This window comes from Arctopsyche grandis, chromosome 2, assembly GCF_051622035.1.
Source record: "Arctopsyche grandis isolate Sample6627 chromosome 2, ASM5162203v2, whole genome shotgun sequence".
Lineage (NCBI taxonomy): Eukaryota > Metazoa > Arthropoda > Insecta > Trichoptera > Hydropsychidae > Arctopsyche > Arctopsyche grandis.
In genome coordinates this window covers 29829835-29848317 of record NC_135356.1, presented here as the reverse complement: position 1 = coordinate 29848317, position 18483 = coordinate 29829835, and the positions used below count along the sequence as shown (strand labels likewise).

Genomic DNA, 18483 nt, shown 5'->3' with positions numbered 1-18483 from the left:
GACTAGATTACGATGCGGTGACTAGACTAGATACCTTACTATCTATAGAAGCGATATATTATGTACATATTTGTATAAAAAATAAACATTTTAATGAATTCAAGTACATATGTACACACTTAGATACATATGTATTATACATATATACCAAATTGCAACTCATGCCGGAGTACCATTACCGTTTCACGTGGCTTCATCTGAACCCTTTACACTTTGCTTTCTGGCGGGTTATAATTTACCTTGGCAGAGCCGGGCAGAGGTGCGCGCACAAGAGAGCTGATAATAAAGTGGTGAAATAATGGAGAAAGTGGGCGAACGAGTCTTCTTAAGCCCAGCAAGCCCGCCATCTTCCTACACTCTTGGAAGTCTCAACAACAAAAGGCGTTGTGTTTTCAAAAGCCGGGGCCAAGCCGAGTACACCGGTTTCCGGCGGTTCGCCATTACAGCTTCCGCAGCCGCCATTTTTCAAATACAAAAGAAAACAATGCTCCGGCCCACTCCTCTCTCTCGCTCCCCGTCTCTCTCTCGATTTCTCTCTCTGTCTCGAGTTTTTCTTTCCTCCGTCCCCAAGTTAAATTTTCTTCTTTAGAGAGTAATATTAAATTGTCCTCCGGGAGGGTGGGACCTCTATTATGCACGACGTCCATAACTTCCCTTCCAACAACAAAAAGTCTCCAATATTCCTTATCTCTCTGTACTGCCTTCTTTCTATTCGCCTGAATGAAAAAAAATATATATACACACCTACAAATGTACAAAAAAAGTTTTTCTTCTTTTTACGACGAGTCATCTCTGGAATGGCCGCACAGAACAAAATGCCCTTTCGTCGACCTAACGTTCGTCATGAGATTCGAAACAATATGATTTTAATTAAAGACATATCTCCTATAGAAAAATGTCTTTATATTTAAATTTTTGTTGAAATATCTCGCTATTTTCCATGGAAGATATAAAGTAAATTTAAAAAAGAAAAATTCTGCATTAAGCAAGGCGAGCAATAGTTAAGTCATTTTTTGAATAATCTTACTAACTGTGAAATTTAATATTCAATTATTTACGTAATTTCTCTGTTTTTTCTTATGTTCATTTCCAAATTGTATGTATGACTACGTGTATCTTTTCCCTTTAGTTTATTACTACCAGCGGAAGCCTATTGGTCTTTTGTAATTTATTTTATTATTTGTTCTGTTTTGATTTAAGACTGTTGGTTTTTCTTTTAAAATAAAATAAAATAATTATCATACAATGTACTGTAAATACTCATGTACTATGACCAAACCGATCTAGCATTAGACTTACATAAAATGTACATATGTATATGCAATCGCATTCACCCCCCACTCGACCCGCGATGATCAATTACATTTCGTTTCAGTTTCGCATTGCATTTTGGTTAAGAAATACAAAATTGTTCGTGCGTATAGCGGTCGGTAGAATTTGACTTTTATTTTCTTTTAGTTTTGAGTTCATGTTTCGTATTTTGTAATATTTAAATTAATAAAATTTTAATATAAAATACTTAATCTGTTGATATTATTAATTTATTTACGGAATACGTATATATTTTATATTAATGGAAATTTATATTTTTTAGATTATAAAATTAATTGTCAACGTCATGTTATGGACAGCAAAACTTACAGTAACATTATTAAAGACCATGCTTTGAATTATGTTGTAATAATATTATATAGTTAAATACGAAGTAATTTAAAAAAATAAAGAAATTATTTTCGTCCTTACAATGTTACAACACATTGTACAAATGCGACAGCATGTACACTTTACATAAGTCTAATGCTAGATCGATTCAGATGAAACTTATTAATCAAAGCGTTCACTAGAAAGTAAAAAAATCCTTAAGTAGAAAAAGTTTCTTAAACAAAATGTACTTCCCCACGCATTAGATAAGAAACGGATTAGGTTTGTGAGGTAGTCCTAGATGAAGTCGCAAAATAATTCCAAGTGTCTTACCCTGTGTAGTTTCATGCAATGTTTCACAGTTGCTATGGGGAGAGAGAGGTCAAGAAATCAAGAAAATACAAGGAAGGACAGGTGGGTCGATGGGGTGGTACGTAAAGTGTAACTTCAAATATGATATAGTGTGAAAAACCTAAAGTTATAGGCGTTTAAAAAATTAAAATCTGACAAAACGAGTTGGGGATGTAAAGTCAAACAAGCGTGGGCAATCTTTGAACATGTCTATTTCTTTAACGAAATATCTATCGGGGGCCAAACCTAGCAAGTTGGCAAAGCAAAGAAGAAGGTGCAGATTACGCCTACATGCATACATGCATATATCATCATCGCATCACTTTAATTTACACACATAAACAACTAACGAGTAAACGAACTGAATGAACAACCGGACTTCCGGTCGACGGCGGTTCCCACTCGATAACAACAATAACGTTTGCAGCATCGTGTCGAATTTCAGTCATCGTCATGAATACGAAAGGGATGCGCGTCGAGCCATTATCTGGGGGCGCGCATAATGCCGCTGATGACTGGGGCGGAGGGTTCGCCGAGCCTGCGCCCCCTCAGACTCCACGAACCCCTCGTCCCACCCCACCCCTCGCCCTCCCTTTCGATAAATCAAACCGTTTTTCCGATTGGATTCGCCGGTCACGGTCGACCTGGCGCGCGCTCCAGGCCACGCGGCCGCACAATGGGATGACTCGTACCCACCGATCCCACCCCATTGCCACCCCACCCCATCGTCTCCCCACGATTAACATATTACGGTGATCTGGCGCTTTCGTCTCGATTTTTATTGCCGGCACGTGGAAACCACTCGATGGGAACCGGAGGACCCGAAATCCAACCCCCCTGCCCCTCCCGGATCGAATCGGTCCATTACAATTTTACCAACAATGTCGTCCGACAAAATGTTCACCTCAATTATTGAAAGGGTATACGATAAATACGCCGATGTGTGTGTATGTTTTTTTTTATTTATTTTCGATACGTTTGTATGTATTTTTATACCTTCACATTCATATAGATACGTAGGTAAACTGTCGCCTAAAATTTCATAACAATTTCATCATAGTCTTGTACTCATTTTTTTTTTATTAATGTCTTTATAAATAATTTAAATAAGTTATAAGTTTTTTTTAAGTGTTTTTAAAATCCTATATCTTCATACATCATTTTCAATGGAAGTCTAAGTTGAAGAGTCATTAGATAGTATATTTATCAAATTTGGGTGATTTCTACATTAAAACTGTAGATTTAAATAGCAGACAAGGAATCAAACAATAATTTATTTTTTTATATAATATTTAGTATGTAAAAGAAATTAAATTTTAATAAATTTTCAAAATTAGTCATTTAACTTAAGTAATTTTTTAAGCTAAAACAGCATATCTATATATAAGTAAGTTTATGAACATGTTTTAAATTAATTTTAATATTTGCTTGTTATAAATGGCAAACGATTATGAAATTTTTAAAAATAACACTGAGCAACAAAAAAAATTGTGGAGCAAAGACCAATCAATTTTCACTAAATTTAACTCACTGAGTTCGAATATGACTTATCATTTAAGAGATATGAGCGTTTAGAAAAATGGGCGATACTCACAGATTTTTGGCTTTTGTAGTCCTTAATTCAAAACCTAGTATGTCTGTGCCAAAAGTGACTATTGCAATCAATAGTCATATATTTTTTCTATTGATTGTGAGTTTTAATTGCTTTGAAATACTTGTAATTAATTATCTATCGAATTTTAAAAGTCAAAAATATCACTTTTTTCCATGATATAATGGGCTATTTTCACTTATTTTTCACTTTATCACCACTATAAGGATTGGTTTTCCAACTTAATATTTTTTTATTTTTTTAAAGTACTAATTTGGGGAGTAAATGATTTTAAATCGAGTGCAAAAATGTTATACGGAATGATGCAAGAGCGAGATGAAAAATAGAGAGCACATCACTCCATCCCACTCCTTTACGCTCGTTAACATATTTTAATTTAAAAACTTAGTAAAGATTGTAAAAAATGTGATTTTTGTTGCTCAGTGTAATTGGTTTATAATTTGAAGTTAAAATAAAAACTTTGCACATTATGCTGACATAGAATTACAAAATAAGAAAAAAATAATCAGCTGATCTCGCGTTCGCGCCAAAAAGACCTCGACCTATGAACAAGCTGTATACAACAGCCATCTCTTTGTGCGGAGAGTACCCGATAGGTATAACATTTTAGTCTGTGCTTCATCCGGAGCTAGCAGGCCGACGGATTAAGAAGAATAAACTACCTTACCACTACTGCTGCGTCTTTCACTTCGATCACGGAAACCCCTCTACTTGTTCACGCTACAATATTGGCTCTATTATGTGAAAAACTAAAAAAAACAGTTAAATCACTCATAAGTTAGCTTTCGAGTTACGACATCCTGCCATCTTTCAGATGCAAATTCAATATACATATGCAATTAAGAAAAACGCATTGCTTTCAAGATTTGTAGTCGTTGTTCTACACACACGTACTATATATGTACATATATATGCAGACACTGTGCATAATATAATATAATATACAGCGAGTGCACAATAGACACTGATATGTCTTATTTATGGCGGCGCGCGAGACTGGTTCAATGGCTGCCACTTGGAAATTGATGTTGGCCGTGATTTATAGGGTCGTCGGACCATTGTTCGCCACGTGTGAATCCCAGGGTCGGAACGTGCAATAATTGTTTCGAAATTTCGCCTAGTCAGAGTTTGTCATGGGGGGAGGGGAGGGGCGGCAAGAAACGGGCGCCCCTGAGTGTTAATTGCGCGAACGGCGCTGCACTATTGTCCCGTCGAGTGTCAATAAATCTCCTCGTGTTTATATCGTTTGATAATAATGGCGAAAATCCAATGACTCGACTTTCCGGATGCGCGGATTCGGCACACGCCACTAAAAGGTTAAAGTCGATCGTGAATATGTTTGGATTTTTTTATTGTCGATATATCTGTGTGTGTTTACACAATGTTTATATATAGAAATTTAATCTGAGTGTTGGGTTTTGAATTAAAGGATACAGGCTTTAATTAGTAGTGTTCAATTTTCCCGATGGAGGAAACTAACCAAGAGGAAATCACTGATAAACAATCGGGAATCAAAATTGCAATTGAAACCGGAATAGGAATCAGAATCGAAACTGAAATAAGAATCGGGAATCAAAATTTAAATAGAAACCGGGGACCGCAATTGAAATAGGAATCAGTAATCGTAATTGAAATGGGATTCAGGAATCAAATAAAAATCGGGAATCGGAATTAAAATAGAAATCGGGAATTGAAAATGAAATAATAATTTAAATACGAGTCAGGAATCGGAATTGATTCGGTTAAGGTATCGGAACTGAAATAAGAATCGGGAATTGGAACTGAAATTTAAATCTAAACGCAGTCGAAATCGGTATAATAACTCTTGATAATTCATTTTTTTTTAATTTCCATAGACCACATACCCACATATAATATATCCCGTTCATTTTGATATAAAGATATATTTCCTGAAATGAAGAAAGTGGACTTCCACCCCTTAGAGATATAACGACTCATATTATTATATAAACTAATCATAATACAAACACACAAGGTTTGTAAACAATAGCACATATATGCCAGTAAGACAAGGTAGTCCAATTTTTTCAATTAGCACACTCTTCAATTAGCAAACAATTGATTGACCAATGAGATTCTATATTATATGAGTCGTATAAAAATTACTTCATACATGTTATTCACTTCCTCTAATGTCTGTAATGAGAAAAAAGAAAAATGGAAACACTGTATTTAAGTACTGGCTTATCACTTTTAGCACAATCATGAACCCAACGTTCGTTCGTAATTCAACACTAACCTGTTCGAATGTCACAAAACTATGTGAGACTCCACGACTCAAATATATGCTACATTGTATAGATTGTACATTGTATTGCAATAGAATGTAAACAACGAAATATAAAACTAGCATCTCCACTTAACTAGCAAACAAACCATTTAATAAGAAAATGGGTGATTCAGACTCGTCATTACGAATTAATTCTTCCACCCTTCAGACCATTCACAAACAGTCACGCGATCCCGTTCGAATTGAGAAATCAAATGGCAACATTGCAGCACGAGCTCGTAGGCTTTTTTAGCATCCCATAAAATCTGAGGAAAAACTAGACGAGGGTGTGTTTATCTAGATGTGTGATGGGGCGTCGCTGAAAAGCGTGGGCGGGAATGGGGCGTCGCCGGTCACCATGGAAACTACCCCCAGCATCTCCCAAACTACGTTCTAACCAGAAAATAGCTACAGAAAGGTGTCAAAATTACTACTATGCAGGTAGTTGAATTTATAATATTCAAAATACGCATTTTTAAACGCATTCGATTCTATAATGAATTGTAATGAAATTGTCTTGGGGATGATGTTTTATCTTCAGTCCTTGTTTGATTTCTGGAGTGAAAATTGGAATAGATTTTATATTAGATATCAGAAGGTTTAGTTGTGCCACAAATTTGAAAACTTAAAAAGACCAGGAGATGGTCTATATTTTCTTCAACCTCGACTGACTTTTTTTAAAGAATTGTCTGTATACTTGGGTTTTTGACCCGGGACAAAAATCCCCGGGAGTTCACGGAAGTTTCCATGTCCCGTGTCCCAGGAATTCTCATCTGGGAAAAATATTGTTATGTTATAATAAAATCGAATGTACATACATACATACATATATTCTACAATGAAACTATTATGTATCCGAGTTTGAGAATTTATCGAGTGTATCCTTATTGTATTGAGGATTCCACATTGGAAGACTCTTTTAGATTCTGATGAAGATGAGATAATTGTGTGCTTGAAGATAAATGAAGAGTTAAATTAAGGAGATATCGAAGACAAATCTACAAAATAACGTTAATAAAAACGATCGGATAAGAGATAAGAGATATAAAAAAGTCCTCTTAATTGTAATAGTAAGTGAAACGTAAAGGAGGTTTGTAAAAATAGCGTCGACTTTATAAAGGAAATGTTAGCATTAAAACAAATAATTAAAAAAAATTCGTCCCTTTTTACTATAAAACAACTTCGACCGTAATTGAAAGAGTTTTTTCCAATGTTGGAAATATTTGGACCAAATTTAGAAATAAGCTTTCAGATTATCATTTAAACGTTCTAGTACCTATTCTTATGAAGCAATTTCAAATAAATTTGCTTTTATAATAACATTTTTTCCAGTTAATATATTGTTATTTAATATTTAATATTTTATAAATAAATAAATATTCTATCTACATTGTACGTATCCCAAGATCTCTGGAATCAAGGGAACCATCCCGAGCTCCGTCCCGTGTCCCGGGAATTGAAAAAATCCAGAAAATCAGAAACCCTAATGTGTACTGTATTTTGACTTTCGGAAATCTTTGTTTTGAAGATCTTAAGGTAGACAGAATTCTTCAAAGTTTTTCCATCATACATAATTGAACTAACTGGAGAATAACTTTTGTAAAGAAATATTTCAGAGGTTTCTTATTACACTATTACAATATCAATATAATAAAAATAAAAAAACAGTATAATAATCCAGCTAACACTGACAGTTTTGGGTCTAAGTATACATACATGCAGTTATTTTAGATGAGCTATTGAATAAGCTCATCTGAATAAAATCAACGAAAATGTAAGAAGAAAATGATATAAAATATAAACATAACTTTTCATTGAATAAAGCATTTCCTTTATTTACTATTTTTTCTTTATTTCGCTATATAATAGTATAGTTTTAACTATTATTTAAGTATTTGAATGTATAATAGAACGAATGTAAATTTAGCTAGTTTGCGTAGTATGTTTCATATTACGACATTCATACTACAATTTAAGAATATAAAATTTAATATGTACTAACATGTATCAGAAAATGTTGACAATATGAAATAAGAATGTTTTCAACCGGACAGTATTCAAGAAACATTATATAAAATTCACTGTGAAATATCATCAACCAGACGAGTTCCAAAAGCTGCAGATATTGTTATGTAGATCAAAACAATAAGCAAAGAGAAACGTTTGATTTTTTTTCAATGAGTGGTATTCCTCATGATTTAAAAAGTGATAAACTGATGACAAGGATCTTATTCCGAATCTAGCTCTATTATTTTCCTAGCTGTATACAGTGTTGCGGTCTGTGGAGGGAGATACAACCGTAACAATAGATATATAATATATTTTCATTCTTCTACATAATATATTAATAAGTTTTATTTGGCTCGTGAAGAAGAATAGTGGGTTGGAAGGGGGTGGTGACGGGGCATAATAATAGATTCGCTTTCTTACAATGGCGGCAACAATGATGGGGCGGGGCGAGGCCAATGGTGGCAATAAGCAACTTTCCCGGCTCGGAAAAGCGTCCGGGAAGAGCTCTTCTCTGCTTTAGAACTTTTAAAAAGAGTCATTACCCGAATGTTTGATAATAGAGCGAGTGCGGCAATAATGAACCTTAAACTTTTGCAATCGGATCCTCCCACTCTGGCACCGAATCCTTTTGAAAGGTGAATAGAATTGGAGGAATTTCAGCACCGCAGATATGTATATGCCCCGCTCTATTCAATAGAGATTCTACACAATACAGAGCTACTCAACGTTTTTAATTATTTCCAAGGACGATTATTGAAATTTTATTCTTTATTTTTATTTTATACATAGATATACCGGTAAAAGTCGGAATTCTCGACAGGGCGTACCCTTTGGGCTCGGAAGCGAGGTTTGGTCGACCCGCTCTTTCCTGCCATTGGTTGCTATTTGCGAGTACTCTAAGTATTGCTGTGCCCTGAATTAACTCGACTTTTACCTGATGAAATGAATACGATAACATGCTTGCTTCTCTTAAGAGGGCTGTACACCTGAAATCTTAATTTTGTTGCCGTTCCTTTCTTCGATATATATATATATATATATTGAATGAATGTATATATTGAGTAAATGCAACAATATATATCAATATATATTGAGTGAATGCGACAGTTGCGCTTCCACCAGATAATACGTATTTTAAATCGACAAAATCGAGGTTTCGAATTCTTCTATTTTCTCCTTCAAAACTGGACCAATTTTTAAAAAAAATTCATCATCGGTATGAGAAAGATATTTTCTGTGCAACTATTGGCGTATTTTTTTTAAATCAACCGTTAAATAAGCATGCTGGACTCTTTTCGTGGGTGTAAAAAAGAGGTGATTTTATAGATGTTTGGCGGCTCCTAGCTCCTATAAAAAATATTTAATCAAAAAAATAAAACAATAGATGCACCCCAATGGTAAATATCCATAACATATCAAAAAATAATTTCTCTGGTGCCATAATTGAGGAAGGGAGAAGTATAGTACGTTTGTATGGATAAGGCGGTGGTGTTCAACCCTATTAAGTCTCACGACTATTGTTAATCCGAGTGAGTTCTTTTATTTGTAGATTGCTTTAAAAATAGTCGAAATTTAAATAAACATCGTTTAAATATCACAAAAAAAACGATTATACATATATATACATATGTATAATATATACAATTCATAAAAATTAAAATCCATCACATCCACTTATGAGTGAAAAATTCTCTTACAGAAACACATTTACATAATTGTATAGTTTCATTTGCGGTCCCCAACTATTGAAAACATACGATATATTTACATTTTGTCATAAAAATGCTGATATAGTAGCCAAATCAACAAAATCTATTTATCCAATACGGACTTATGCTAACTCTCGCTGATATAATAAATATCAATTTTGGGATGGGTTAATTTTCATTTCGATGAGGTTTCGAATGATATTGAAAATTGTTCAAGAAAGTCAGATCAAAAAATTGATTAATTCACACAAAAACATAGACTTGAATTATAATAAAATAGAATATATGTAGATGAACAAGTTTAACCTCACCTAAAGACTTGGTCTTCTGCTCCAGTGTTGTGAGGGTAGATTCGTCAGGTCTAGTGGTGGTGCGTGCATTGAAACCCAATGCATTTCCAGTCGCCTCCTGTCCCAGATGATCTGCGATCCTCTGGTTTCCTCCGTAGAGGTCGCTGAAAGCACTTGCGGTTCCCAGGAAGCCGGATCGGTCCTGGAGTGCAGCTTTCGCTTTTTCCACACTCTGTTTCAACTGTTCGAATGTGGACTGGTGTAGACGATAGGGGGGCCATTCTCCAGTAGCCCAAGGCTCCTCTTTGAGGGCACCTCGCTTCAACTCCAAGGCACCCCCGTACGAGCAACTGCTCTCGTACATCTCACACAGAGGCCTCTTTCGTACCAGACGACTCTTCTCGTACCTGCAATTATGCAATATAGCAATAAATTAATAATTCAAATAACACATTTTACATTAGCATTCAAAATTATATCATTCGTATACAAAATGCTGTAAGATAATGATGGGTTGTGCTATATTATTTTGAAATTGGCTTCGCATCAGCTCGACGATTCGAGATTTGGCTTGATTTGAATTGCGTCTAGCATTGAATTCTCTATTCTTCAAATCTGATATTTTCTACTGATCAAATCTGATATCGCTATCATGCATATGTAGATATCAACAGAGACAATGCGCTAAAGAGAATCACTCTTTATGGATGGATTCATCGTTTTGAAGAGTGTAAAATGAGCATCAAAGATGACAGTCACTATGGAGATCGTTTCATACTTCATTTTCTAAAGAAAATATCCGTACTGCAGAGACCGTGATGAAAAGTAATAATTGAATAACAGTGGAATGATAGCTCACACTCAAATTCAATTTGTCGTCGCTTTATTGATATCAGTGGTTTTCAAGATCATATGTAAATGAAATTTTTAGTGGTCCAGTTATTTAATTCAGGATGTTTGTGACATTGGCACAGTTTGGATTTGAAACACCACATCTTCTCTATTCAACAGTGAGTGGTGATTATCAAGATATACCTTACTACGTTTAACTAAAGATTTGTCGGCATACAAGTCTGAGAAACATTTCTTTTATATTTACCTATATATAATATGTATGTATAAATAAGAAATAGAAAGATACGTATGAAATTAGAATGGAGTGCATTTGGACGAATAAATGCGGTTTTTAAATCAAAAATGCTAATTTGCCAGATAAAAAAGATCTTCGATTAATCTGTATTGCCAGTGATGACGTATGGATCTAAAACTTGGTAATTGAACGCCAAGATGCTACACACAGTTCAAAGCACCCAAAGAAGTATAAAACGCTGTATGCTCGGCATAACGAGGAAATACAGGAAGTGGAATACGTGGGTGAGAAGTATGACAAGGGTAGTGGATATAGTGGATAAAGTAAAGAGATTGAAATGGCAATGGGCGGGCGATGTGGCTAGTAGAATGCACGAAAGGTGGACAAAAGAAGTACTATAATGGTACCCGAGAGAATCCAAAAGGGTGAAAGGAAGACTGCATGGAAGATGGGTAGACGAAATTAGGAAAATATGTGGGGTAAGATGGATGAGAATTGTGTAAAACAGAAACGAGTGGAAGCGTGTTGGAGAGTCCTCCATCCAGTAATGGATGGTGAATATATGGTAATGACGGTAAATGACAATAATGATATTATATAAAAATATATTTATATGACGTATATAAAGTTTAACTATACAAAAATACTGAATTGTTGGTACCACATAACGTAGAAATTTTGGTTTGTCTTATTTTAAAGATGAATATTTATTTTTAATACACAACGAACACTGCAAAATTAAATAATAGAAAGGGTACAAATATTACTAGAAATACAGAAGAAAATAGTCATGGCTTTCCGTAATTGTGACGTATTCTTCATCATTGAAATCTAAAATAGAATTTGTGATAAATTCGTTCATGATGTGAACACGAACACGTTAAACGTTGACAACACAGGATGTGAAGTTTCGCAAACAGATTCTCAACAAGGACAATTGTATTAATCATTGTGTATCCTAACCTAGCACAATTCACGCTTACATTATTATACGTACACAAGTACATAAAATTTCAAATTTGTCAAAGAAAAATCAAAAACTTTGCACACATGTACATATGTATATGTAGAAGTCTTAATGGTTATTAATCTCATTTACGAAAAATATTTACCGTAAAATTAAATCTTGGTGTATAGCTAATGCAATTCATTATCTGAATCAATTCAATAAATTTATAGTAACATGTATGATATGAGTCCGGTTAGTCTTTTAATTTTATGAATTGACATTGCTTTTATTGATTTCAGAAAGCATTACGATTTTCTATTGATTTTGCGCTTTTCAATGTCGAATAAATACGGCAGATATGCAGTTAAGACATTTTTAAATATGTGGTGATTTGAAAAATACTAATAAAAATCGACAATGATAATGAAGGAGGAAAGTTCAGCAAAACAATATCTAGCCTGAAAAATCCAAATGAATTTGCACAAAATGAAATATCAACAATAAGGAAATACAGATATAGTCTCGCTCAATGGAACCAAACCACACTTCATAGAAACTTTTGTTAATTATTGTCATATATTAATAAAAACGTGGAAAAACGTGGACTATTTATTATACATTTAATTACATATTTTGTAATGTTTTACATTCGCAGTATTAGTTATCTTAAATTTCTGTAATTATTTGAGCGTTTTTTGTCTAAATACTAATAATTAAATAAGAGAAACATTATAAGTACTAACAACAAAAGAAAGACGTGAAAAGCAGATGCTTCAGTAAATTTCAGAAATGATTTTAGACAATTTTATATATATACATTATAAACAATAAAATGTATTTAAAAATCAAAAATTTGCCATATATGTATAGAGTACGATTTTCACTCCACGAGATCAATAGCTCGATTAGTTATTAGATATTTAGAATATTATCCTTGTTAGATGTTGCATTATTATGCTTAAATTAGGCTAAGTTTGCCATGGGTTTCTATCTAGTATGATCATTTCATATGTTATAATTTAAAAAGGTCTAAAAACACATTAACATGTAATAACTTTTTACTTCACCGAATTTTAACGCAAACGTTAGTTAAAACCAACATTCAGACACTTGCACTTGCACAAGCATATGCATCGCCATTTACATGTATGTAAATAAAGACCTCAAACTTGGTCTCAATTTTGTTTTCCAATACAATCTGAAGAGAAATCGATATTACGAAGCAGACATTTCGTATGCGCTCGTTTCCGGGGCATGGTTCAACCATCACACTTTGAACTTTGAACCATTCGTGAACATTTCAATGGATCCATGAACACTTTGTTATGCAAAACACACCACAACTGCGCTGAAAATATAATCGCCAGATGCGTTCGAGTCAATGGGTACACTTTCATCTCACAAAAGATTATCACGACACGTCATCTCATTCTCGAAGAAAATACAGCCGAAAGTTCATGTCACTATCACAAAGACCAGGCCTACATATATTCGGCTACTTGACACTGTGTGGAGATATGTCAATGACTTTTGACTAGGGGATTTTTCCTGAAGATTGAGTGTTTGGACCTCATGTCACCAGAATGATGGACGCTGGATGTGGACGTCGCGATCGTCTCCTGGCCGGTATACTGATGATGGCGATGATGCTGACGATCGGTACTACTCCCGCCAAACAAATTGGATACATCCGGTGCTGGGGAAATGCGTTGCGGCCCATTTACGGACGCGAACACTCCTCGCCCAATTATTTACCACGGCTCGTCTATCGAATTTGCGCTGAATTATGACCGAAACATGCTAAATATTCCAGACTGTTCACATTTCAGATGCTCATTGAGGAAATGCGTCCAATTTGATAGCGGTTTTAGAATGAGCTAAGATGAATCAAGGTGAGAGTTCATGGATAGATTTGTCTCATGGCATCTATAGATACAACATTTATCGTATGATGGATAAACTGGAGACGAGAAGAACTAGAGGTGATTTAATCGAAGTCTATAAATTAATTAATAATCACTATAATTGTCATATGTCTAATCTTATTACACTCAACGTAAACACTCACCTCTGAGGTTACTCGCTTTGACTTCAAAAAGAAAAATCTAATAAATTGATCAGAGATTCATTATTTTCAAACAGAGTGGTTTCAGTTTGGAATAGTCTTCCCCATTATAACCTCTGATAACGTTAATATTTCTAAGAATAAGCTTGATACTTTTTTTAAAACTAAAGGATTTCTGTAATTCTTCTTTCCCTTAATCGTATTTATGTTTTTTTATGTTTATATTTTTTTTGCTCTCTTATTTTAATTTTAATGTATTTAATTTTTCTCATTTTATTTGCATATATGTATAATTTGTTAAAATATGTTTGATCAAACCCCCAAGTATATTAAATAAATAAAAATAAAGCCCTAGACTTAATGTTCTAAAATGTGAATCGAATGATTTTATAGGATTACACATATTTTGTTTTATAGGATTATACATATTTGTAAATCAACGCCAATCTTCCTTATATTGGAGTGAGACTCTTTCAATCTTCACCAGAGTCTCTCGTTAGGTCTTTGTCTATGATATATGTATGTACATACGTCATTAGGAAACCCTGCGATAGAAAAATCTCTCGATTTAAATAACGAAAATTATTGCCATCATATATGTATATGTTCGGTCCATTATTTGATAATTTGATATTTACAAATAAGTTTGTATTGTTTTGTGCACAAAGCCTTCTTTGTCGGTAGACAAGCTGATAATCGTTGAAAAACAAACAAACAAAAATCTTTCTGTGAATGTTCACCTTTAGCATTCATATACTGCTCAAGTGATTTCTTGGGAAGGCAGTTTATTTATATTGAATAAATTTTTTGAGGTTCATTGACTTCATATGCACATATGTATTATACCTAATTGATTGCTGAAAATGCGTACAAAAATCAATATAAAATTATGTACTTTCCCTACAAATTTCATGTAAGGTGATAAATATATTAAATATTTTCTTATGGTAAATACATTGTTTTACTTTAGTCGCAATTTTCATTGTTTCATTTCAAAGATCAGCTGGAAATATTCTTTTTCAGGATTATTCGAAATAAAGCCTATTCAACATATTATTTCTTACCTACATAGTGTATATGTATATACAACTCTGTGTTACTATGTTTTATTTTATATTTAATTAAAAATAATATTTACGTTCCAAGTCACTTAAATTCGTGATTTTCGGTCGAATATTGAAAAGAAGACCTTTTAGATTATACCATACTATAAATTATCGATGGTTCCAAATATTTGAAATACACGTATGATCTCTATTGGAATCGTATTCTTCAATTAATTGTATTTCTTGCTCTATAAATACATTGAATCTTTATTTGACAAAGGTTTGAGTGTACTTTTAATGTAAATAACAATTATATACAGCCTTATTTTTCATTGGAGATTGAATCGTTTTTCTTCAGAGAAGTTTACAGGAAAATATTATCAGTTGACATTTTTGAATGAATAGTAAAGCTAAATTGAAATAGGAATGTAGACATACATACATATCTCGAAACGAAAGAAACATAACTTAGACCACTTCATAATAATGGGCACATATGTACATACACGTGTATGTATGATCAAAGCAATATTTGAAACAATAAAAATTAAGCCAAGTCTCACAACAACGATAAAATTTTCTTTAAAAAAAGGAAATTGAGTAATTTTCATTAGGAATGTTATATAAACGAAAAATATGTATAATAAAAATAATAATGGTACATAGATCATAAAAAATAATTACCACAAAATATGAAATACTCATTTCTGTATTTTTGTATTTAGTATGTAGTCATAAATAGTTCAAATGTGTATGAATTATTAATAATAATACTTTTATTTGCGTCTATTTTCAATTGAAAATGGAAAAGTTGACCGTAAGAGTATAATTTCTACATAGAGCATATTGGCCTGTATTTAATCGGTCAGTAACTGAATATTTGCTACATTACTTTTGTCAGTAGTCAAACCGTCAGTAATTACATATAATGATTTACACATGTGTTGATTAGAATTTATATTTAACAATAAGCAAAAAAATTAAATGGTGAGCTAAATTTGATAATTCCTAATTTGACATGTGAAATTCTATTGTGTCATTACGCACAATGAAATAATTTTGTAGAGCGGACATTTACAAAATTATTTACTGACAAATTAGCCAGCCAAATTCAATCAAAAAGAGAGCGTAATTAAAACAACAACTGACCGAAAATTTTGGTGTCTGATAAATTTTATCATATCATTATGCACGTACATTTTATTTTGAATTGTCAATTTCGGTCATTTCAATACACGAAAAGAAAAATGGCACACGGGTAAAAATAAGCCGATGTATTAAATCGGTTTTCACACGCTCGCGAACCGTGCATTGTGAGCCTCTGCCACGAGCGGAAATTTAAATTAATCGTTTCGGCGTGGACGATATGTATTATTCAAAACTTCACACTGCCAAATCACAAACATTACTGACCTTCGTGACAACACGTGTATTGTATGTATTTTAATTGTAATTGTACCCGAAATCATTTAGCATCCAATTGAAGACTCGTTTGATAAATTACATTGCTCATTGTTTTTATTTTTCCCGCAATTTTCACTAATTTGACATTTTACTGTATTATAATGAACGGTTGTCAAACATTTCGATCATTTCCCCGTACACTATAATACATACATACATATGTATGTTCATCTTACAAATGGGATACTACACTTACCGGTATTACTGACATTGGGCAAAAACTGATCTTCGATACTACCGAAACTAAGAAATAAGGTACCGATAATACTGGATTGGACAAAAGTCGATCTTCGGTACTACCAATATTACGAAATAAAGTAACGATAGTACCGGTTTTGGACACAAATCGATCTTCGGTACTACTGAAACTAAGAAATAAGGTACCGATAGTACTGTATTGGACACAAGTCGATCTTCGGTACTACCGATATTACGATAAAAGAACTGATAATACCGGTTTTGGACACAAATCGATCTTCGGTTGTACCGATATTATGAAATATAATCTATTCCCGATAGTACTGGTTTTGGACACAAATCCATCTACGATACTACCGATATTATGAAATATATTTCCGATAGTACCGGCTTTGGACACAAATCGATCTTCTACTAGCAATATTACGAAATAAAGTAACGATAGTACCGGTTTTGGAAACAAATCGACCTTCGGTACTACCGACATTATGAAATAAAGTACCAATAGTACTGGTTTTGGGCACAAATCAATCTTCGGCACTACCGATAACGAAATATATTGGATCTCTTATATCTGATTTATAGCTGTATTTTTCATTCTTATTTCGTGTCAGATCGTCAACACAGAATAATATATACATATGTACTTTCAAGGAATTTAAAAAATAAATATTTAATATATGTATAATATGTATGTATGTACATACATACATATGTATGTTTAATGTTTTGCAATTTCTTTATAATCCGAATAAATAGTACAAGATGATCAAAAATGTATTGTAAATAAATTAAATTTTACTGCACCGTTTATTAAAATTATTTACTAGCGGTATTATTGGCGGTTTGAAAATAATTTTCGGTAATATCGGTATTGCTAGATGACTCTATTTTGGAATCTCCGAATTCAACTCATAATTAAAAATGATAAAAGTATACTTACATATATTTAATATATTTTTAACAAATATTTAAAATATACAAGATTTTTACAACTTATATGTAATATTTGATTCTGATACATTTATAGCTTAATTTTATAAGAGAAAATTTATAAAAATAAATAATCAATGATTGGAAATTTCATACAAAATTCATATAAAATGGTTTAAGACCATATATTTCATTTTTTTTTTAAATTAAAAGGACAATATATTATTCTATGTATCTAAAAGTGCAAAAATATTTAAGTATTATATCATGCAATTAAATTTACATATACAAAATTCATCGCACGACGACGTGTTTATGATTCAAACTATGAAAATGGACATATACCGAATATATTTTTAAGATATTGTTTTATTCTTCACTAACACAGGTTAAACATGAAAGTTTCATAGGAAAACGAGGAAAATATTGAAATATGCCTTCATTCGATGTACAAGACTCTCTGAATTGAATTTTGCAAGTTTTCTGTCTGGTTCTGCACTTTGAACTGCACCGTGGATTACTGGGCTATTTCTGCACTATGCAGTGAGGTTGAAGATTAGATGCATAGGTAAGTATAGTATACTAGATTAGTCTTTTTATGGTACTGGTTAGCATCCTGTCCCATGCGGCCGCAAACATAAGTTAATTAAGTCACAGGAAGCGCCTGTACGCGCTCATTGTCGCCACGCGCCCAATAGACTAATTCAGTGCTTCTCAAAATGATATCCGAACATCAATATATGAGTCGTTATATTTGAAAGTGGCAGGAATCCATTTTTCAAATCCAAAAACACTCTTTTTTGACTCAATTCACAAATTGTTATTTATTTTTATT

General features: G+C 33.1%; 1 protein-coding gene across 1 annotated transcript in view; it reads right to left on the bottom strand.

Moving 5' to 3' along the window:
* Ets65A (DNA-binding protein D-ETS-3) overlaps window positions 1–10304 on the bottom strand; it is a 117070-nt gene extending 106766 nt beyond the window's left edge. The window contains exon 1 of the mRNA XM_077445894.1: window positions 9925–10304. Coding sequence (XP_077302020.1) covers window positions 9925–10267 — 343 coding nt within the window. The 5' untranslated portion in view covers window positions 10268–10304. The remainder of the gene's footprint in view (window positions 1–9924) is intronic.
* Between the last annotated feature and the right edge of the window lie 8179 nt (window positions 10305–18483).